The sequence below is a fragment of the Cherax quadricarinatus genome, chromosome 7 (assembly GCF_038502225.1).
Source record: "Cherax quadricarinatus isolate ZL_2023a chromosome 7, ASM3850222v1, whole genome shotgun sequence".
Lineage (NCBI taxonomy): Eukaryota > Metazoa > Arthropoda > Malacostraca > Decapoda > Parastacidae > Cherax > Cherax quadricarinatus.
In genome coordinates, this window is record NC_091298.1 from 64,390,059 (window position 1) to 64,415,058 (window position 25,000).

The 25,000-nt window shown below is 52.5% G+C and overlaps 1 protein-coding gene across 1 annotated transcript in view; it reads left to right on the forward strand.

Annotated features, from left to right (window-relative positions):
• The window catches only part of LOC128686943 (lachesin), a 107,214-nt gene that overhangs the window by 32,526 nt on the left and 49,688 nt on the right, over positions 1-25,000 (forward strand). Inside the window, exon 2 of the mRNA XM_070082633.1 lies at positions 1,586-1,695. Coding sequence (XP_069938734.1) covers positions 1,586-1,695 — 110 coding nt within the window. The remainder of the gene's footprint in view (positions 1-1,585; positions 1,696-25,000) is intronic.

Genomic DNA, 25,000 nt, shown 5'->3' on the forward strand with positions numbered 1-25,000 from the left:
TGTGTGTGTGTGTGTGTGTGTGTGTGTGTGTGTGTGTGTGTGTGTGTGTGTGTGTGCAGACGTTGAAATCAGAAATATGAAATAAACGTTAAAATGAACGATCTATATAATCAGTCAAAGTACCAATCTTTAGGTGATTTGTCTTGCTTACACCCAGTGGCTGGTGTCACTCCTGGATGACCACTCTTAATTCCTGATTAGTTGAAGATGGTTTGTTGTGGTTCAACCTCGTTCACTGATACCGTATATGAGATAAAGATAAAAATTAGACATATGTGCTACATCTGGGTATCTTTATTGTAGACGTTTCGCCATCCAGTGGCTTTATCAATACAAATTTCAGGACATGATTAGAAGACAGAACTATATACAAAAGATGAGGTAATCAGTCCCTCAGCCTTGGAATTGGTGTGAAGAGCACCGTAGTTGTGGAGATTCTGGAGCACAGACAAGAAGGCTGGTGCTTATATAGGCGTCAGTGGATAGGGACGTGTAGCAGACGAGGGCATAGTCACTGGTAGGCGGGATTCCCCAGTGGAAGTAGGTCCTACCCAAAGGGATGGGTTAGTGGTAGTAGTAGTTGTAGTAGCCGTGAAGGTCATGTAGATGTCCTCTGAACCAAGATTCCATGATGTTGCAGTGTCTGATAAGTTATACATGAATGGTATACAATAGTTCTACTGTCTTCAAGCTATGTCCTAGAATCTGTATTGATAAAGCCACTGGATGGCGAAACGTCTACAATATACCCAGATATTTCACATGTCTCTAATTTTCATCTTGTCGGTATTGTATACCATTCATGTATAACTAGATAAAGATACATAAGACTTGCATCCATTTGCTGGAGTGGACGAGGAACAGGAGAGGGCCCAGAACACTACCCCCAGGAACACCTACAGTCACATTATTATTATTATTATTAGAATTACATCTACTCGTCAAAACCTGGTACCTAAACAGGTCTACATAAAGCAAAAGTGACATTCTGGGGCAGTAAAACGACACTTTCATGAGAAACTTGACTAATAAGGTCACCCAGGGGCGTCCAGGACACTCCCCAGCCATCCCTGGCTTACCTCGCCCCTGCAGGAGACTGCCTGACCACACCGCCACAACACTCTCCTAGATCAATAAAAATGACCTTGTTGTCATTCCCAGTTATAGAGTGCTTTATCGACTCTTTTTGTCTTTATTACTGCATCCTTATTTTACCCTTTCTTTAGGGAGGCCTAAAACTGTACTAGCATGGAGAGAAAACTTTGTACTGTCTTATACCTATTAAAATACGGAGTTAACTTTCCCAATGATTAACATAATAATTTTAATTATAACCATAACAACAACAGCAATAATAATAATAGTAATAATAATAATAATAATAATAGTAGTAATAATAACAGTAATAATATTAATAAAAACAGTAATAATAATTACAATAATAATAAATAATAAAATAATAATAATAATAATAATAATAATAATAATAATAATAATAATAATAATAATAATAATAATAATAATAATAATACGACTACTACCACCAATAGAATCTAGTTATTAATATATGTGTGTTGTGTTGCAGGTTGGGTGGTGGGTCAGCCAGACTTCGCTGCTCCGCTCAACAATGTGTCAGTACCAGTGGGTCGAGACGCTACCTTCTCCTGCATGGTGAATGACCTTGGAGGATACAGGGTGAGTTATTATCTCTCTCTCTCTCTCTCTTTTTGTTTTCTCTCTCTCTCTCTCTCTCTCTCTCTCTCTCTCTCTCTCTCTCTCTCTCCTTCATTCTCTGTCCCTGTGTTGTGCTGCTCTCAGAATCCCGTGGGTGATCCCACTCCCAAAAATTTAGCTTCCAATTCATAACCCTTAATACCCATAACCCAAACAATCCATAAACCCATCAGCCCACAAGCCCGACAACCCAAACCTTCCAACAACCCACCAACCCACAAATCCAACAACCCACAAACCCAACAACCCACAAACCCAACAACCCACAAACCCAACAACCCACAAACCCAACAACCCACAAACCCAACAACCCACAAACCCAACAACCCACAAACCCAAAAACCCACAAACCAAAAAACCCACAAACCCAACAACCCACAAACCCAAAATCCCAAAAACCCACAAACCCAAAAACTCAAAACCCACAAACCCAAAAACCCATAAACCCCCCAAAAAACCCATATTTAACTTCTTTCAAAATATTTTTGTTATATATCATACCATAACATGACTGAAAAAAAAATTGGAAAGCAAGGGCGTGAACCCTTGACCAGTGAGCTCTAAAACTCACGGGCCAGTGCGCTAACCACTCACAATGGCCGCCTTTGCATTTGTGGTCGCCCATGATAGTGGGTAGTAGGGTAGGATAGTGGGTACTAGGGTAGGATAGTGGGTAGTAGGGTAGGATAGTGGGTACTAGGGTAGGATAGTAGGTAGTAGGGTAGGATAGTGGGTAGTAGGGGAGGATAGTGGGTAGTAGGGTAGGATAGTGGGTAGTAGGGTAGGATAGTGGGTAGTAGGGTAGGATAGTGGGTACTAGGGTAGGATAGTGGGTAGTAGGGTAGGATAGTGGGTAGTAGGGTAGGATAGTAGGTAGTAGGGTAGGATAGTGGGTAGTAGGGTAGGATAGTGGGTAGTAGGGTAGGATAGTGGGTACTAGGGTAGGATAGTGGGTAGTAGGGTAGGATAGTGGGTAGTAGGGTAGGATAGTAGGTAGTAGGGTAGGATAGTGGGTAGTAGGGTAGGATAGTGGGTAGTAGGGTAGGATAGTGGGTAGTAGGGTAGGATAGTGGGTAGTAGGGGAGGATAGTGGGTAGTAGGACAGGATAGTGGGTAGTAGGGTAGGATAGTGGGTAGTAGGGTAGGATAATGGGTAGTAGGGTAGGATAGTGGATAGCAGGGTAGGATAGTGGTTAGTAGGGTAGGATAGTGGGTAGTAGGGCAGGATAGTGGGTAGTAGGGTAGGATAGTGGGTAGTAGGGCAGGATAGTGGGTAGTAAGGCAGGATAGTGGGTAGTAGGGCAGGATAGTGGGTAGTAGGGCAGGATAGTGGGTAGTAGGGTAGGATAGTGGGTAGTAAGGCAAGACAGTGGGTAGTAAGGCAGGATAGTGGGGGCAGGATAGTGGGTAGTAGGGCAGGATAGTGGGTAGTAAGGCAGGATAGTGGGCAGTAAGGCAGGATAGTGGGTAGTAGGGCAGGATAGTTGGTAGTAAGGCAGGATAGTGGGTAGTAGGGTATGATAGTGGGTAGTAAGGCAGGATAGTGGGTAGTAGGGTATGATAGTGGGTAGTAAGGCAGGATAGTGGGTAGTAGGGTATAATAGTGGGTAGTAAGGCAGGATAGTGGGTAGTAAGGTATGATAGTGGGTAGTAAGGCAGGATAGTGGGTAGTAGGGTATGATAGTGGGTAGTAAGGCAGGATAGTGGGTAGTAAGGCAGGATAGTGGGTAGTAGGGTAGGATAGTTGGTAGTAAAACAGGATAATGGGTAGGAGGATGGATCTTAATAAGAGTCAGCTAGGTACAGTTGTTAGCGCACTGGACTGCCAGTTTTAGCAGTGGCCCGCCATGGTTCGAGTCCTGCACATTTCCCCTGATTTATTGCGATTAAAAAATCTTTCACTGTTTTCAAAATTTTATAAATATTTTTTTTGGTTGACATATTGATTTATAATTATAGAAAAAAATGAGATGATTTGAGGATTTAAGAAAAATCATCTACTCTCTCTTAAATCCTCTCTCTCTCTCTCTTTAAATTCTCTCTCTCTCTCTCTCTCTCTCCTCCCTTATCCTGCCCTACTACCCTGCACCACTACCCTGCCCTACTGCTCTGCACTACTACCCTGCCGTACTACCCTGCACCACTACCCTGCCCTACTACCCTGCACCACTACCCTGCCCTACTGCTCTGCACTACTACCCTGCCGTACTACCCTGCACCACTATCCTGCCCTACTACCCTGCCGTACTACCCTGCCGTACTACCCTGCACCACTACCCTGCCCTACTACCCTGCCGTACTACCCTGCACCACTATCCTGCCCTACTACCCTGCCGTACTACCCTGCACCACTACCCTGCACTACTACCCTGCCGTACTACCCTGCACTACTACCCTGCCCTACTACCCTGCACCACTACCCTGCCCTACTACCCTGCACCACTACCCTGCCCTACTGCTCTGCACTACTACCCTGCCGTACTACCCTGCACCACTACCCTGCCCTACTACCCTGCACCACTACCCTGCCCTACTGCTCTGCACTACTACCCTGCCGTACTACCCTGCACCACTATCCTGCCCTACTACCCTGCCGTACTACCCTGCACTACTACCCTGCCCTACTACCCTGCCGTACTACCCTGCACCACTATCCTGCCCTACTACCCTGCCGTACTACCCTGCACCACTATCCTGCCCTACTACCCTGCCGTACTACCCTGCACTACTACCCTGCCCTACTACCCTGCACCACTACCCTGCCCTACTACCCTGCACTACTACCCTGCCCTACTGCCCTGCACTACTACCCTGCCGTACTACCCTGCACCACTACCCTGCCCTACTGCCCTGCACTACTACCCTGCCGTACTACCCTGCACCACTACCCTGCCCTACTGCCCTGCACTACTACCCTGCCGTACTACCCTGCACTACTATCCTGCCCTACTACCCTGCACTACTATCCTGCCGTACTACCCTGCACTACTACCCTGCCCTACTACCCTGCACTACTACCCTGCCCTACTACCCTGCACTACTACCCTGCACTACTATCCTGCACTACTACCATGCACTACTATCCTGCCCTACTACCCTGCACTACTACCCTGCCGTACTACCCTGCACTACTATCCTGCCCTACTACCCTGCCGTACTACCCTGCACTACTACCCTTCCCTACTACCCTGCACTACTATCCTGCCGTACTACCCTGCACTACTATCCTGCCCTACTACCCTGCACTACTACCCTGCCGTACTACCCTGCACTACTATCCTGCCCTACTACCCTGCACTACTATCCTGCCCTACTACCCTGCACTACTATCCTGCCCTACTACCCTGCACTACTACCCTGCCCTACTACCCTGCACTACTATCCTGCCCTACTACCCTGCACTACTACCCTTCCCTACTACCCTGCACTACTATCCTGCCCTACTACCCTGCACTACTACCCTGCCGTACTACTCTGCACTACTATCCTGCCGTACTACACCACTACTACCCTGCCCTACTATCCTGCCGTACTACCCTGCACTACTACCCTGCCCTACTACCCTGCACTACTACCCTGCCGTACTACCCTGCACTACTACCCTGCCGTACTACCCTGCACTACTATCCTGCCCTACTACCCTGCACTACTATCCTGCCGTACTACCCTGCACTACTACCCTGCCCTACTACCCTGCACTACTACCCTGCCGTACTACCCTGCACCAGTACCCTGCCCTACTGCCCTGCACTACTACCCTGCCGTACTACCCTGCACCACTACCCTGCACTACCCTGCCGTACTATCCTGCACTACTATCCTGCACTACTACCCTGCCGTACTACCCTGCCGTACTACCCTGCACTACTACCCTGCCGTACTACCCTACTACCCTGCACGTACTACCCTGCTACTACCCTGCCCTACTGCCCTGCACTATACTACCCTGCCGTACTACTGCACTACTACTACCCTGCCGTACTACCCTGCACTACTATCCTGCTCTACTACCCTGCACTACTACCCTGCCGTACTACCCTGCACTACTACCCTGCCGTACTACCCTGCACTACTACCCTGCCGTACTACCCTGCACTACTATCCTGCTCTGCTACCCTGCACTACTACCCTGCCGTACTATCCTGCACTACTATCCTGCACTACTACCCTGCCGTACTACCCTGCCGTACTACTCTGCACTACTATCCTGCCGTACTACCCTGCACTACTACCCTGCACTACTACCCTGCCGTACTACCCTGCACTATACTACTACCCTGCCGTACTACCTTGCACTACTACCCTGCCGTACTACCCTGCACTACCCTGTACTACTATCCTGCCCTACTACCCTGCACTACTATCCTGCCCTACTACCCTGCCGTACTACCCTGCACCACTACCCTGCCTACTACCCTGCCGTACTACCCTGCCCTACCCTGCCGTACTACCCTGCACTACTACCCTGCCCTACTACCCTGCACTACTACCCTGCCGTACTACCCTGCACTACTACTACCCTGCACCAGTACCCTGCCCTACTAACCTGCACTACTAGCCTGCCGTACTACCCTGCACCTACTACCCTGCACTACTACCCTGCACTACTATCCTGCACTACTACCCTGCCGTACTACCCTGCACTACTATCCTGCCCTACTACCCTGCACCACTACCCTGCCGTACTACCCTGCACTACTATCCTGCACTACTACCCTGCCGTACTACCCTGCACTACTACCCTGCACTACTACCCTGCACTACTGCCCTGCACTACCCTGCAGTACTACCCTGCACCACTACCCTGCACTACTACCCCTGCACTACTACCCTGCCGTACTACCTTGCACTACTACCCTGCCCTACTACCCTGCACTACCCTGTACTACTATCCGGCTCTACTACCCTGCCCTACTACACCGCACTATACTACACTGCCGCTATCCTGCACTACTACCCTGCCGTACTACCCTGCACTACTATCCCGCTCTGCTACCCTGCCGTACTGCACTACCCTGCCGTACTACCCTGCACTACTATCCTGCTCTGCTACCCTGCACTACTACCCTGCCGTACTAGCCTGCACTACTATCCTGCACTACTACCCTGCCGTACTACCCTGCTGTACTACCCTGCCGTACTACCCTGCACTACTACCCTGCCGTACTACCCTGCACTACTATTCTGCACTACTATCCTGCCGTACTACCCTGCACTACTACCCTGCACTACTACCCTGCCGTACTACCCTGCACTACTATCCTGCCCTACTACCCTGCACTACTAACCTGCCGTACTACCCCCTACTACCCTGCTACTACTACCCTGCCCTACTGCCCTGCCCTACTACCCTGCACTACTACCCTGCCACTACTACCCTGCACTACTACCCTGCCTACTACCCTGCACTACTATCCTGCCCTACTACCCTGCACTACTACCCTACTACCCCCTACTACCCTGCACTACTATCCTGCCACTACTACCCTGCACTACTACCCTGCCCTACTACCTGCACTACTATCCTGCCCTACTACCCTGCATTACTATCCTGCCGTACTACCCTGCACTACTACCCTGCCGTACTACCCTGCACTACTATCCTGCCGTACTACCCTGCACTACTACCCTGCCGTACTACCCTGCCGTACTACTCTGCACTACTATCCTGCCGTACTACCCTGCACTACTACCCTGCACTACTACCCTGCCGTACTACCCTGCACTACTATCCTGCCCTACTACCCTGCATTACTATCCTGCCGTACTACCCTGCACTACTACCCTGCCGTACTACCCTGCACTACTACCCTGCCGTACTACCCTGCACTACTACCCTGCCGTACTACCCTGCACTACTATCCCGCTCTGCTACCCTGCACTACTACCCTGCCGTATTACCCTGCACTACTATCCTGCACTACTACCCTGCCGTACTACCCTGCACTACTATCCTGCTCTTCTACCCTGCACTACTACCCTGCCGTACTATCCTGCACTACTATCCTGCACTACTACCCTGCCGTACTACCCTGCCGTACTACCCTGCACTACTACCCTGCCGTACTACCCTGCACTACCCTGCACTACTATTCTGCTCTACTACCCTGCCCTACTACCCCGCACTATACTACCCTGCCGTACTACCTTGCACTACTACCCTGCCCTACTACCCTGCACTACCCTGTACTACTATCCGGCTCTAATACCCTGCCCTACTACCCCGCACTATACTACACTGCCGTACTATCCTGCACTACTACCCTGTCGTACTACCCTGCACTACTACCCTGCCGTACTGCACTACCCTGCCGTACTACCCTGCACTACTATCCTGCTCTGCTACCCTGCACTACTACCCTGCCGTACTATCCTGCACTACTATCCTGCACTACTACCCTGCCGTACTACCCTGCTGTACTACCCTGCCGTACTACCCTGCACTACTACCCTGCCGTACTACCCTGCACTACTATTCTGCTCTACTACCCTGCCCTACTACCCCGCACTATACTACCCTGCCGTACTACCCTGCCGTACTACCTTGCACTACTACCCTGCCGTACTACCCTGCACTACCCTGTACTACTATCCGGCTCTACTACCCTGCCCTACTACCCCGCACTATACTACACTGCCGTACTATCCTGCACTACTACCCTGTCGTACTACCCTGCACTACTATCCTGCTCTGCTACCCTGCTCTGCTACCCTGCACTACTACCCTGCCGTACTGCACTACCCTGCCGTACTACCCTGTACTACTATCCTGCTCTACTACCCTGCACTACTACCCTGCCGTACTATCCTGCACTACTATCCTGCACTACTACCCTGCCGTACTACCCTGCTGTACTACCCTGCCGTACTACCCTGCACTACTACCCTGCCGTACTACCCTGCACTACTATTCTGCTCTACTACCCTGCCCTACTACCCCGCACTATACTACCCTGCTGTACTACCCTGCCGTACTACCTTGCACTACTACCCTGCCGTACTACCCTGCACTACCCTGTACTACTATCCGGCTCTACTACCCTGCCCTACTACCCCGCACTATACTACACTGCCGTACTATCCTGCACTACTACCCTGTCGTACTACCCTGCACTACTATCCTGCTCTGCTACCCTGCACTACTACCCTGCCGTACTGCACTACCCTGCCGTACTACCCTGCACTACTATCCTGCTCTACTACCCTGCACTACTACCCTGCCGTACTATCCTGCACTACTATCCTGCACTACTACCCTGCCGTACTACCCTGCCGTACTACCCTGCCGTACTACCCTGCACTACTACCCTGCCGTACTACCCTGCACTACCCTGCATTACTATTCTGCTCTACTACCCTGCCCTACTACCCCGCACTATACTACACTGCCGTACTATCCTGCACTACTACCTTGTCGTACTACCCTGCACTACTATCCTGCTCTGCTACCCTGCACTACTACCCTGCCGTACTGCACTACCCTGCCGTACTACCCTGCACTACTATCCTGCTCTGCTACCCTGCACTACTACCCTGCCGTACTACCCTGCCGTACTGCACTACCACCCTGCTCTACTACCCTGCCGTACTGCACTACCCTGCCGTACTGCACTACCCTGTCCTACTATCCTGCAGTACCCTGCACTATCCTGCCCTACTACCCTGCCCTACTACCCTGCCCTACTTCCCTGCCCTATCCTGCCCTACTACTCTGCACTACCCTGCCACACTAACGGGCAATACTAACCTGCTCTCCTACCCTGCCCTGCTCTGCCCTACTACCCTGCACTATCCTGCACTACCCTGCACTATCCTGCTCTACTTTCCTGCAATATCCTGTCCTACTACCCTGCACTATCCTGCCCTACTAACCCTGCCCTGCTACCCTGCCCTACTACGCTCGACTATCCTGCCCTGCTACCCTGCACTATCCTACCCTGCTTCCCTGCACTCTCCTTCCCTACTACCCTGCCCTGCTACCCTGCAATGTTTCCCTGCACTCTCCTTCCCTATTACCCTACCCTCCTACCCTGCACTATCCTGCCCTGTATTCATGCAATCTCCTTCCCTACTACCCTGCACTACCCTGACCTGTTTCCCTCCACTATCTTTAAGTACTACCCTGCACTACCCTGCCCTGCTATCCTGCCCTACTACCTTGCCATGCTACCCTGCCCTGCTACCCTGCCCTGCTACCCTACCCTGCTACCCTACCCTACTACCCTGTCCTGCACTACCTTGCACTGCTACCCTGCCCTACTACCCTGCCCTGCACTAACCTGCCCTGCTACCCTGCCCTGCTACCCTGCCCTGCTACCCTGCCCTACTACCCTGCCTTGCACTAACCTGCCCTGCACTAACCTGCCCTGCTACCCTGCCCTGCACTACCCTGCCCTGCACTAACCTGCCCTGCTACCCTGCTACCCTGCCACGCTACCCTGCCCAGCTACCCTGTCCTGCTACCCTGCCTTACTACCCTGCCCTGCTACCCTGCCCTGCTACCCTGCCCTACCACCCTGCCTTGCACTAACCTGCCCTGCTACCCTGCCTTGCACTAACCTGCCCTGCACTAACCTGCCCTGCTACCCTGCCCAGCACGACCCTGCCCTGCACTACCCTGCCCTGCACTACCCTGCCCTGTACTACCCTGTCCTGCTACCCTGAACTGCTACCCTGCCCTACTACCCTGCCCTGCTACTCTGCCCTGCTACCCCGCCCTACTACCCTGCCCTACACTACCATGCCCTGCTACTCTGCCCTGCTACCCTGCCCTGCTACTCTGCCTTACTACCCTGCTCTGCACTACCCTGCCCTGCTACCTTGCCCTGCTACCCTGCCCTACTACCCTGCCCTGCACTACCCTGCCCTGCTACCCTGCCCTGCACTACCCTGCCCTGCACTACCCTGTCCTGCTACCCTGCCCAGCTACCCTGCCCTACTACCCTGCCCTGCAATACCCTGCCCTGCACTACCCTGCCCTGCACTACCCCGCCCTGCACTACCCTGCCCTGCTACCCTGCCCTGCTACCCAGCCCTACTGCCCTGCCCTGCATTACCCTGCCCTTCTACCCTGCCTTACTACCCTGCCCTGCACTACCACGCCCTGCTACCCTGCCCTGCTACCCTGCCCTACTACCCTGCCCTGCACTACCCTGACATGCACTACCCTGCCGTGCACTACCCTGCCCTGCTACCCTGCCCTGCTACCCTGTCCTACTACCCTGCCCTGCACTACCATGCTCTGCACTACCCTGCCCTGCTACCCTGCCCTGCTACCCAGCCCTACTACCCTGCCCTGCATTATCCTGCCCTTCTACCCTGCCTTACTACCCTGCCCTGCACTACCACGCCCTGCTACCCTGCCCTGCTACCCTGCCCTACTACCCTGCCCTGCACTACCCTGACATGCACTACCCTGCCCTGCACTACCCTGCCCTGCTACCCTGCCCTGCTACCCTGTCCTACTACCCTGCCCTGCACTACCCTGCTCTGCACTACCCTGCCCTGCTACCCTGCCCTGCACTACCCTGCCATGCTACCATGCCCTGCTACCCTGTCCTGCACTACCCTGCCCTGCTACCCTGCCCTGCACTACCCTGCCCTGCACTACCCTGCCTGCACTACCCTGCCCTGCTAACCTGCCCTGCACTACCCTGCCCTGCTACCCTGCCCTGCTACACTGCCCTGCACTACCCTGCCCTGCATGCTACCCTGCCCTGCTATGCCCTGCTACACCCTGTGCCTGCACTACCCTGCCCTGCACCCTGCCCTGCTACTGCCGTGCACTACCCTGCCATGCTACCCTGCCCTGCACTACCCTGCCCTGCACCCTGCCCTGGTACCCTGCCCTGCTACCCTGCACTACCCTGCCCCTGCACTACCCTGCTCTGCACTACCCTGCCCTGCTACCCTGCCCTGCACGACCCTGCCATGCTACCATGCCCTGCTACCCTGTCCTGCACTACCCTGCCCTGCTACCCTGCCCTGCACTACCCTGCCCTGCACTATCCTGCCCTGCTACCCTGCCCTGCACCACCCTGCCCTGCTACCCTGCCCTGCACTACCCTGCCCTGCTAATCTGCCCTGCTACCCTGCCCTGCACTACCCTGCCCTGCTAATCTGCCCTGCACTACCCTGCCCTGCTACCCTGCCCTGCTACACTGCCCTGCACTACCCTGCCATGCACTACCCTGCCCTGCTACCCTGCCCTGCTACACTGCCGTGCACTACCCTGCCATGCACTACCCTGCCCTGCTACACTGCCTGCCCTGCACTACCCTGCTCTGCTACCCTGCCCTGCACTACCCTGCCCTGCACTACCCTGCCCTACACTACCCTGCCCTGGTACCCTGCCCTGCTACACTGTCCTGCACTACCCTGCCCTGCACTACCCTGCCCTGCTACCCTGCCCTGCACTACCCTGCCCTGCACTACCCTGCCCTGCTACCCTGCCCTGCGCTACCCTGCCCTGCTACCCTGCCCAGCACTGCCCTGTCCTGCGCTACCCTGCCCTGCTACCCTGCCCTGCACTACCCTGCCATGCACTACCCTGCCCTGCTACCCTGCCCTGCACTACCCTGCCCTGCACTACCCTGCCCTGCACTACCCTGCCCTGCACTACCCTGCCCTGCACTACCCTGCCCTGCTACCCTGCCCTGCTACCCTGCCCTGCACCACCCTGCCCTGCTACCCTGCCCAGCACTACCCTGCCCTGCGCTACCCTGCCCTGCACTACCCTGCTCTGCACTACCCTGCCCTGCACTACCCTGCCCTGCTACCCTGCTCTGCTACCCTGCCCTGCTACCCTGCCCTGCTATCCTGCCCAGCTACCCTGCCCTGCTACCCTGCAATGCTACCCTGCCCTGCACTACCCTGCCCTGCTACCCTGCCCTGCTACCCTGCCCTGCACTACCCTGCCCTGCTACCCTGCTCTGCTGCCCTGCCCTGCACTACCCTGCCCTGCACTACTCTGCCCTGCTACACTGCCCTGCTACCCTGCCCTACTACCCTACCCTGCCCTGCACTACCCTGCCCTGCACTACCCTGCCCTGCTATCCTGCCCTGCTACCCTCCCCTACTACCCTGCCCTTCACTATCCTTCCCTGCACTACCCTGCCCTACTACTCTGCCCTGCACTACCCTGCCCTGCACTACCCTGTCCTGCTACCCTGCCCTGCACTACCCTGCCCTGCACTACCCTGCCCTGCTACCCTGCCCTACACTACCCTGCCCTGCACTATCCTGCCTTGCACTACCCTGCCTTGCACTACTCTACCCTGCCCTACTACCCTGCCCTGCACTACCCTGCCCTGCTACCCTGCGCTGCACTAACGTGCCCTGCTACCCTGCCCTGCCCTGCATTACCCTGCACTGCTACCCTGCCCTGCACTACCCTGCCCTGCTACCCTGCCCTGCACTAACCTGCCCTGCACTATCCTGCCCTGCTACCCTGCCGTGCACCACCCTGCCCTGCTACCCTGCCCTGCACTACCCTGCCCTGCTACCCTGCCCTGCACTAACCTGCCCTGCACTACCCTGCCCTGCTACCCTGCCCTGCACTACCCTGCCCTACCACCCTGCCCTGCACTAACCTGCCCTGCACTACCCTGCCCTGCTACCCTGCCCTGCACTACCCTGCCCTGCACTACCCTGCCCTGCTACCCTGCCCTACACTACCCTGCCCTGCACTATCCTGCCTTGCACTACCCTGCCTTGCACTACTCTACCCTGCCCTACTACCCTGCCCTGCACTACCCTCCCCTGCACTACCCTGCCCTGCTACCCTGCGCTGCACTAACGTGCCCTGCTACCCTGCCCTGCCCTGCATTACCCTGCACTGCTACCCTGCCCTGCACTACCCTGCCCTGCTACCCTGCCCTGCACTAACCTGCCCTGCATTATCCTGCCCTGCTACCCTGCCGTGCACCACCCTGCCCTGCTACCCTGCCCTGCACTACCCTGCCCTGCTACCCTGCCCTGCACTAACCTGCCCTGCACTACCCTGCCCTGCTACCCTGCCCTGCACTACCCTGCCCTACCACCCTGCCCTACTACCCTGCCCTGCTACCCTGCCCTGCACTACCCTGCCCTGCTACCCTGCCCTGCACTAACTTGCCCTGCATTACCCTGCCCTGCGCTATCCTGCCCTGCTATCCTGCCCTACTGCCCTGCCCTGCACTACCCTGCCCTGCTACCCTGCCCTGCACTTCCCTGCCCTGCTCTGCACTACCCTGCCCTGCACTACCCTGCCCTGCACTACCCTGCCCTGCACTACCCTTCCCTGCCCTGCACTACCCTGCCCTGCACTACCCTGCCCTGCTACCCTGCCCTACACTACCCTGCCCTGCACTACCCTGCCCTGCACTACCCTGCCCTACACTATCCTGCCCTGCTACCCTGCCCTGCACTACCCTGCCCTGCTACCCTGCCCTGCACTACCCTGCCCTGCACTACCCTGCCCTGCACTACGCTACCCTGCACTTCCCTACCCTGCACTACCCTGCCCTGCACTACCCTTCCCTGCACTACCCTGCCCTGCTACCCTGCCCTGCACTACCCTGCCCTGCACTACCCTGCCCTGCACTACGCTACCCTGCACTTCCCTACCCTGCACTACCCTGCCCTGCACTACCCTGCCCTGCACTACGCTACCCTGCACTACCCTGCCCTGCACTACCATGCCCTGCACTACCCTGCCCTGCACTACCTTGCCCTGCTACCCTGCTCTGCACTACCCTGCCCTGCACTACCCTGCCCTGCACTACCCTGCCCTGCTACCCTGCCCTGCACTACCCTGCCCTGCACTACCCTGCCCTGCACTACGCTACCCTGCACTACCCTGCCCTGCTACCCTGCTCGGCACTTCCCTACCCTGCACTACCCTGCCCTGCACTACCCTTCCCTGCACTACCCTGCCCTGCTACCCTGCCCTGCACTACCCTGCCCTGCACTACCCTGCCCTGCACTACGCTACCCTGCACTTCCCTACCCTGCACTACCCTGCCCTGCACTACCCTGCCCTGCACTACGCTACCCTGCACTACCCTACCCTGCACTACCCTGCCCTGCACTACCCTGCCCTGCACTACCCTGCCCTGCATTACCCTGCCCTGCTACCCTGCCCTGCACTACCCTGCCCTGCACTACCCTGCCTTACAGTACCCTGCCCTGCTACCCTGCCCTGCACTACCCTGCCCTGCACTACTATGCCCTGCTACCCTGCCCTGCACTACCCTGCACTGCACTACCCTGCCCTGCACTACGCTACCCTGCACTGCCCTACCCTGTCCTGCACTACCCTGCCCTGCACTACGCTACCCTGCACTACCCTGCCCTGCTACCCTGCCCTGCACTACCCTGCCCTGCACTACCCTGCCCTGCACTACCCTGCCCTGCACTACCCTGCCCTGCACTACCCTGCCCTGCACTACCCTGCACTACGCTACCCTGCACTACCCTGCCCTGCACTACCCTGCCCTGCACTACCCTGCCCTGCACTACCCTGCCCTGCACTACCCTACCCTGCACTACCCTGCCCTGCACTACCCTGCCCTGCACTACCCTGCTACCCTGCACTACCCTGCACTACCCTGCTACCCTGCACTACCCTGCTACCCTGCACTACCCTGCCCTGCACTACCCTGCTACCCTGCACTACCCTGCCCTGCACTACCCTGCCCTGCACTACCCTGCTACCCTGCACTACCCTGCTACCCTGCACTACCCTGCCCTGCACTACCCTGCCCTGCACTACCCTGCCCTGCACTACCCTGCTACCCTGCACTACCTTGCTACCCTGCACTACCCTGCTACCCTGCACTACCCTGCCCTGCACTACCCTGCCCTGCACTACCCTGCCCTGCACTACCCGACCCTGCACTACCCTACCCTGCACTACTCTGCCCTGCACTACCCTGCTACCCTGCACTACCCTACTACCCTGCACTACCCTGCTACCCTGCACTACCCTGCCCTGCACTACCCTGCTACCCTGCACTACCCTGCTACCCTGCACTACCCTGCCCTGCACTACCCTGCTACCCTGCACTACCCTGCTACCCTGCACTACCCTACCCTGCACTACCCTGCCCTGCACTACCCTACCCTGCACTACCCTGCCCTGCACTACCCTGCTACCCTGCCCTACCGTGCTACCCTGCACTACCCTGCTACCCTGCACTACCCTGCTACCCTGCACTACCCTGCTACCCTGCACTACCCTGCTACCTTGCACTACCCTGCTACCCTGCCCTGCACTACCCTTCCCTGCACTACCCTGCTACCCTGCTACCCTGCACTACCCTGCTACCCTGCACTACCCTGCTACCCTGCACTACCCTGCTACCCTGCACTACCCTGCTACCCTGCACTACCCTGCACTACCCTGCTACCCTGCACTACCCTACCCTGCTCTGCACTACCCTGCACTGCCCTGCACTGCACTACCCTACCTTGCACTACCCTGCCCTGCACTACCCTGCACTACCCTGCTACCCTGCACTACCCTGCTACCCTGCACTACCCTGCTACCCTGCACTCCCCTGCTACCCTGCACTACTCTGCTACCCTGCACTACCCTGCTACCCTGCACTACCCTGCTACCCTGCACTACCCTGCTACCCTGCACTACCCCGCTACCCTGCACTGCCCTGCACTACCCTGCCCTGCTCTGCACTACCCTGCACTGCCCTGTACTGCCCTGTACTACCCTGTACTACCCTGCACTGCCCTGCACTACCCTGCCCTGCTCTGCACTGCCCTGCCCTGCTCTGCACTACCCTGCACTGCCCTGCACTACCCTGCCCTGCTCTGCACTACTCTGCCCTGCTCTGCACTGCCCTGCCCTGCTCTGCACTACCCTGCACTACCCTGCTACCCTGCGCTACCCTGCACTACCCTGCACTACCCTGCTACCCTGCTACCCTGCACCTGGTCAGGCTGTGTCCTGGTGAGAGCTCTGCGGCACATTTTACAACCCTGAGTATTTAACTTAGTTGTTCTTAGTTCACTGTCTCTTTAGTTGTTAGAACCCCTGAACCACCACCCCTTACCCCAGGATGACCGCGTCCACCACTAGAACCCTTGTATACGGCTCTATGCCTTTCTGATTGGTCAAGAACCCTTTGCCTATGGCTTGACGACGTTCTGATTGGTCAAGAACCCTTTGCCTATGGCCTTACGACGTTCTGATTGGTTGAGAACCCTTGTATCCGGCTGTACGCTCTTATGTTTGGTGGATAACCCTTTAATTCCGGCTCTGCACTTTTGACTGGCCAATAACTCCTGGGACACTCTTACACCTTCCAGTACCTGATTGATTGGGCACCTCCACCCCCCTTAAAACCCCTCCCCCGGACCCTCTCATTTGTCCACGTGGTCCCCCTCCCCCGGACCCTCTGATTGGTCCAGGTCATCCCCCTCCCCCTTAACACCCTCCCCCGGACCCTCTGATTGGTCCACGTCATCCCCCACCCCCTTAAAACCCTCCCCCCGACCCTTTGATTGGCCCATGTGATCCCCCTCCCCCTTAACACCCCTCCCCCGGACCCTCTGATTGGTCCAGGTCATCACCTCCCCCCTAACACCCTCCCCCGGACCCTCTGATTGGTCCACGTCATCCCCCTCCCCCTTAACACTCTCCCCCGGACCCTTTGATTGGCCCATGTGATCCCCCTCCCCCTTAACACCCCTCCCCGGACCCTCTGATTGGCTCACGTGATCCCCCTCCCCCCTCTGCTCTGGCACCGCTGGCCTCTCTGATTGGCCGAGGATGAGTGCCGGGCAACGCCCACGCCACTCCTGATTGGCTGGCAATCAGAGAAGGGAGGTTCCTGCCTGGCAATAAACACACACACACACACACATGGGGAAATTAAAGCTCTTGATCCGAGGACCGGGAGCTACACACCCTCCCCATGTTGAAACAGTTCCTGGAACAATATTGGAACAATGTTGGGACAGTTATTTGAACAATGTTAGAACAGTTCATATATATTTCTTGGAACAAAAGTTACTGGAACGAAGATGGAACAAAACAGTTCCTGGAACAATGATGGAACAAAACAGTTCCTGGAACAATGATGGAACAAAACAGTTCCTGGAACAATGATGGAACAAAACAGTCTTGGAACAATGTTGGAACAAAATAGTTCCTGGAACAATGTTGGAACAAAACAGTTCCTGGAACAATGATGGAACAAAACAGTCTTGGAACAATGTTGGAACAAAACAGTTCCTGGAACAATGTTGGAACAAAACAGTTCCTGGAACAATGATGGAACAAAACAGGCTTGGAACAATGATGGAACAAAACAGTCTTGGAACAATGTTGGAACAAAACAGTTCCTGGAACAATGATGGAACAAAACAGTCTTGGAACAATGATGGAACAAAACAGTCTTGGAACAATGTTGGAACAAAACAGTTCCTGGAACAATGATAGAACAAAACAGTTCTTGGAACAATGATGGAACAAAACAGTTCCTGGAACAATGATAGAAAACAGTTCCTGGAACAATGATGGAACAAAACAGTACTGGAACAATGTTGGAACAAAACAGTTCCTGGAACAATGATGGAACAAAACAGTCTTGGAATAATGATAAAACAAAACAGCTCTGGAACATTGTTGGAACAATGATGGAACAAAACAGATCTGGAACAATGTTGGAACAAAACAGTCCTGGAACACGATTAAAATAGTTCCTAGAACAATGCTGAAACAAAACAGTTCCTGGAACAATGTTGGAATAAAATAGTTCTGGAACAATACTGGAGCTAAACAGTTTTGGAACAATGATGGAACAAAACAGTTCCTGTAACAATAGAACAAAACAGTTCCTAGAACAATAGAACAAAACAGTTCCTAGAACAATTGAACAAAACAGTTCCTGGAACAACGCTGGTACAAAACAGTTCCTAGACCAATGGAACAAAACAGTTCCTGGAACAACACTGGAACAAGAGAGTTCCATGAACGGCTTAAACAGTAGCAATCAACAGAGACTTGATGCTGAACAGATTTACTCCTGTTTACCTCCGCGCAGTGATCAATACTAAACTGTACCAGGATCACCAGTACTAAACTGTACCAGGATCACCAGTACTAGACTGTACCAGGATCACCAGTACTAGGCTGTACCAGGATCACCAGTACTAGACTGTACCAGGATCACCAGTACTAGACTGTACCAGGATCACCCAGTACTAGACTGTACCAGGTTCACCAGTACTAGATTGTACCAGGATCACCCAGTACTAGACTGTACCAGGATCACCCAGTAGTAGACTGTACCAGGATCACCCAGTACTAGACTGCACCAGGATCACCCAGTACTAGACTGTACCAGGATCACCAGCTCTAGACTGTACCCAGGATCATCACCAGTACTACTGACTGTACCTGTAAGGATCACCAGTACTAGACTGCTGTACCAGGATCACCAGTACTAGACTGTACCAGGATCACACAGTACTAGATACCAGACTGTACCAGGATCACCAGTACTAGACTGTACCAGGATCACACAGTACCAGACTGTACCAGGATCACCAGTACTAGACTGTACCAGGATCACACAGTACTAGACTGTACCAGGATCACCCAGTACTAGACTGTACCAGGATCACCCAGTACTAGACTGTACCAGGATCACCCAGTACTAGACTGCACCAGGATCACCCAGTACTAGACTGTACCAGGATCACCAGCACTAGACTGTACCAGGATCACCCAGTACTAGACTGTACCAAGATCACCAGTACTAGACTGCACCAGGATCACCAGTACTAGACTGTACCAGGATCACACAGTACTAGATTGTACCAGGATCACCAGTACTAGACTGTACCAGGATCACCAGTACTAGACTGTACCAGGATCACACAGTACTAGACTGTACCAGGATCACCAGTACCAGACTGTACCAGGATCACCAGTACTAGACTGTACCAGGATCACACAGTACCAGACTGTACCAGGATCACCAGTACTAGACTGTACCAGGATCACACAGTACTAGACTGTACCAGGATCACCAGTACTAGACTACCAGGTTCACCAGTACTAGACTGTACCAGGATTACCAGTACAAGACTGTACCAGGATCACACAGTACTAAACTGTACCAGGATCACCAGTACTAGACTGTACCAGGATCACCAGTACTAGACTGTACCAGGATCACCAGTACTAGACTGTACCAGAATCACCTAGTACTAGACTGTACCAGGATCACCAGTACTAGACTATACCGGAATCACCCAGTACTAGACTGTACCAGAATCACCCAGTACTAGAAGACTGTATCAGGATCACCCAGTACTAGACTGTACCAGGTTCACCAGTACTAGACTGTACCAGGATCACCAGTACTAGACTGTACCAGGATCACCAGCACTAGACTGTACCAGGATCACCAGTACTAGACTGTACCAGAATCACCCAGTACTAGACTGTACAAGGATCACCCAGTACTAGCCTGTACCAGGATCACCATTACTAGACTGTACCAGGATCACCCAGTACTAGACTGTACCAGAATCACCAGTACTAGACTGTACCAGAATCACCAGTACTAGACTGTACCAGGATCACCAGTACTAGACTGTACCAGGATCACCAGTACTAGACTGTACCAGGATCACCCAGTACTAGACTGTACCAGGATCACATAGTACTAGACTGTACCAGGATCACCAGTACTAGACTGTACCAGGATCACCCAGTACTAGACTGTACCAAGATCACCAGTACTAGACTGCACCAGGATCACCAGTACTAGACTGTACCAGGATCACACAGTACTAGACTGTACCAGGATCACCAGTACTAGACTGTACCAGGTTCACCAGTACTAGACTGTACCAGGTTCACCAGTACTAGACTGTACCAGGATCACCAGTACTAGACTGTACCAGGTTCACCAGTACTAGACTGTACCAGGATCACCAGTACTAGACTGTACCAGGATCACCAGTACTAGACTGTACCAGGATCACCAGTACTAGACTGTACCAGGATCACCGAGTACTAGACTGTACCAGGATCACCCAGTACTAGACTGTACCAGGATCACCATTACTAGACTGTACCAGGATCACCCAGTACTAGACTGTATCAGAATCACCAGTACTAGACTGTACCAGAATCACCAGTACTAGACTGTACCAGGATCACCAGTACTAGACTGTACCAGGATCACCAGTACTAGATTGTACCAGGATCACCCAGTACTAGACTGTACCAGGATCACCCAGTACTAGACTGTACCAGGATTACCATTACTAGACTGTACCAGGATCACCCAGTACTAGACTGTACCAGAATCACCCAGTACTAGACTGTACCAGGATCACCAGTACTAGACTGTACCAGGATCACCAGTACTAGACTGTACCAAGATCACCATACTAGACTGTATCAGGATCACCCAGTACTAGACTGTACCAGGATCACCAGTACTAGACTGTACCAGGATCACCAGTACTAGACTGTACCAGGATCACCAGTACTAGACTGTACCAGGATCACCAGTACTAGACTGTACCAGGTTCACCAGTACTAGACTGTACCAGGATCACCAGTACTAGACTGTACCAGGATCACCCAGTACTAGACTGTACCAGGATCACCCAGTACTAGACTGCGCCAGGATCACCAGTACTAGACTGTACCAGGTTCACCAGTACTAGGCTGTACCAGGATCACCAGTACTAGACTGTACCAGGATCACCAGTACTAGACTGTACCAGGATTACCAGTACTAGACTGTACCAGGTTCACCAGTACTAGACTGTACCAGGATCACCAGTACTAGACTGTACCAGGATCACCAGTACTAGACTGTACCAGGATCACCAGAACTAGACTGTACCAGGATCACCAGTACTAGACTGTACCAGGATCACCAGTACTAGACTGTACCAGGTTCACCAGTACTAGACTGTACCAGGTTCACCAGTACTAGACTGTACCAGGATCACCCAGTACTAGACTGTACCAGGATCACCAGTACTAGACTGTACCAGGATCACCAGTACTAGACTGTACCAGGATCACCAGTACTAGACTGTACCAGGATCACCAGTACTAGACTGTACCAGGATCACCAGTACTAGGCTGTACCAGGATCACCAGTACTAGACTGTACCAGGTTCACCAGTACTAGACTGTACCAGGATCACCAGTACTAGACTGTACCAGGATCACCAGTACTAGACTGTACCAGGATCACCAGTACTAGACTGTACCAGGTTCACCAGTACTAGACTGTACCAGGATCACCAGTACTAGACTGTACCAGGATCACCCAGTAGAATATGAGACTGGATACATAGTCTCTTCTCATATACTCCCTGGATACAGTTCCTAGATACATATTTCCTGGATACATATTTCCTGGATACATATTTCCTGGGCACATATTTCTTGGATACATATTTCCTGGACACATATTTCCTGGATACATATTTCTTGGATACATATTTCCTGGACACATATTTCTTGGATACATATTTTCTGGACACATATTTCATGGATACAGATTTCCTGGTCACATATTTCCTGGATTCGTATTTCCTGGATACATATTTCCTGGATACATATTTCTTGGATACATATTTCCTGGATACATATTTCCTGGATACAAGGTTCCTGGATACATATTTCCTGGATACAAGGTTCCTGGATACATATTTCTTGGATACATATTTCCTGGATACAAGGTTCCTGGATACATAGTACCAGGATACATATTTGCTCTGGTGAAAAGTTTTTCATCCCAGAAAGGGGAGTTATCCGTTTCCTTCCTCGGATCAAACCTGGTTTACTCAAGTTTTCTGGGGGGAAGGGGGAGGGGTTTCTCGACCAATCAGAACTTAAGGACAGAGTTGAGGGAGTTTTTCTAGTACCTGATGGTTCTAGTACCTGATGGTTCTAGTACCTGATGGTACTAGTACGCGATGGTTCTAGTACCTGATGGTACTAGTACCTGATGGTACTAGTACATGATGGTACTAGTACCTGATGGTTCTAGTACTGATGGTTCTAGTACTGGTTGGTACTAGTACCCGATGGTTCTAGTACCTGATGGTACTAGTACCTGATGATTCTAGTACCTGATGGTACTAGTAACTGATTGTACTAGTACCTGATGGCTCTGATACCTGATGGTTCTAGTACCTGATGGTTCTAGTACCTGATGGTACTAGTACCCGAAGGTTCTAGTACCTGATGGTACTAGTACCTGATGGTTCTAGTACTGATGGTACTAGTACCTGATTGTACTAGTACCCGATGGTTCTAGTACCTGGTGGTTCTAGTACCTGATGGTTATAGTACCTGATGGTACTAGTACCTGATGGTACTAGTTCCTGATGGTTCTAGTACGTGATGGTACTAGTAACTGATGGTACTAGTTCCTGATGGTTCTAGTACGTGATGGTACTAGTACCTGATGGTACTAGTATCTGATAGCATTAGTACCTGATGGTGTAGTTCAATAAATGCGAACTGCTGTCAGTAAAGAAGGGGCGAAACAAGCCTTCAGTGGCGGGCAACATTTCGCTCTCCGTAGAGATTGATCGAGCCTTGGAAAAGCTCTACACAGAGTGAAACATGAATTAGCAAAGCTCTACACAGAGTGAAACACGACTTAACAAAGATCTAGACAGAGTGAAACACGACTTAACAAAGCTCTACAGAGTGAAACACGACTTAACAAAGCTCTAGACAGAGTGAAACACGACTTAACAAAGCTCTACAGTGAAACACGACTTAACAAAGCTCTAGACGAGTGAAACACGACTTAACAAAGCTCTACAGAGTGAAACACGACTTAACAAAGCTCTAGAAAGAGTGAAACACGACTTAACAAAGCTCTAGACAGAGTGAAACACGACTTAACAAAGCTCTATAGAGTGAAACACGACTTAACAAAGCTCTAGACAGAGTGAAACGCGACTTAACAAAGCTCTAGACAGAGTGAAACACGACTTAACAAAGCTCTACATAGTGAAACACGACTTAACAAAGCTCTACACAGAGTGAAACACGACTTAACAAAGCTCTAGACAGTGAAACACTACTTAACAAAGCTCTACAGAGTGAAACACGACTTAACAAAGCTCTACAGAGTGAAACACGACTTAAAAAAGCTCTACACAGAGTGAAACACGACTTGACAAAGCTCTACAGAGTGAAACACGACTTAACAAAGCTCTAGACAGAGTGAAACACGACTTAACAAAGCTCTGACAGAGTGAAACACGACTTAACAAAGCTCTACAGAGTGAAACACGACTTAACAAAGCTCTACACAGGGTGAAACACGACTTGACAAAGCTCTACAGAGTGAAACACGACTTAACAAAGCTCTAGACAGAGTGAAACACGACTTAACAAAGCTCTAGACAGTGAAACACGACTTAAAAAAACTCTACAGAGTGAAACACGACTTAACAAAGCTCTAGACAGAATGAAACACGACTTAACAAAGCTCTACAGAGTGAAACACGACTTAACAAAGCTCTAGACAAAGTGAAACACGACTTAACAAAGCTCTAGACAGAGTGAAACACGACTTAACAAAGCTCTACAGAGTGAAACACGACTTAACAAAGCTCTAGACAGAGTGAAACACGACTTAACAAAGCTCTAGACAGTGAAACACGACTTAACAAAGCTCTACACAGAGTGAAACACGACTTAACAAAGCTCTACACAGAGTGAAACACGACTTAACAAAGCTCTACACAGAGTGAAACACGACTTAACAAAGCTCTAGACAGAGTGAAACACGACTTAACAAAGCTCTACAGAGTGAAACACGACTTAACAAAGCTCTACAGAGTGAAACACGACTTGACAAAACTCTACACAGAGTGAAACACGACTTAACAAAGCTCTAGACAGAGTGAAACACGAATTAACAAAGCTCTACACAGAGTGAAACACGACTTAACAAAACTCTACACAGAGTGAAACACGATTTAACAAAGCTCTACTCAGAGTGAAACACGATTTAACAAAGCTCTACACAGAGTGAAACACGATTTAACAAAGCTCTACTCAGAGTGAAACACGACTTAACAAAGCTCTACACAGAGTGAAACACGACTTAACAAAACTCTACACAGAGTGAAACACGATTTAACAAAGCTCTACTCAGAGTGAAACACGACTTGACAAAGCTCTACTCAGAGTGAAATACGACTTGACAAAGCTCTACTCAGAGTGAAACACGACTTGACAAAGCTCTACTCAGAG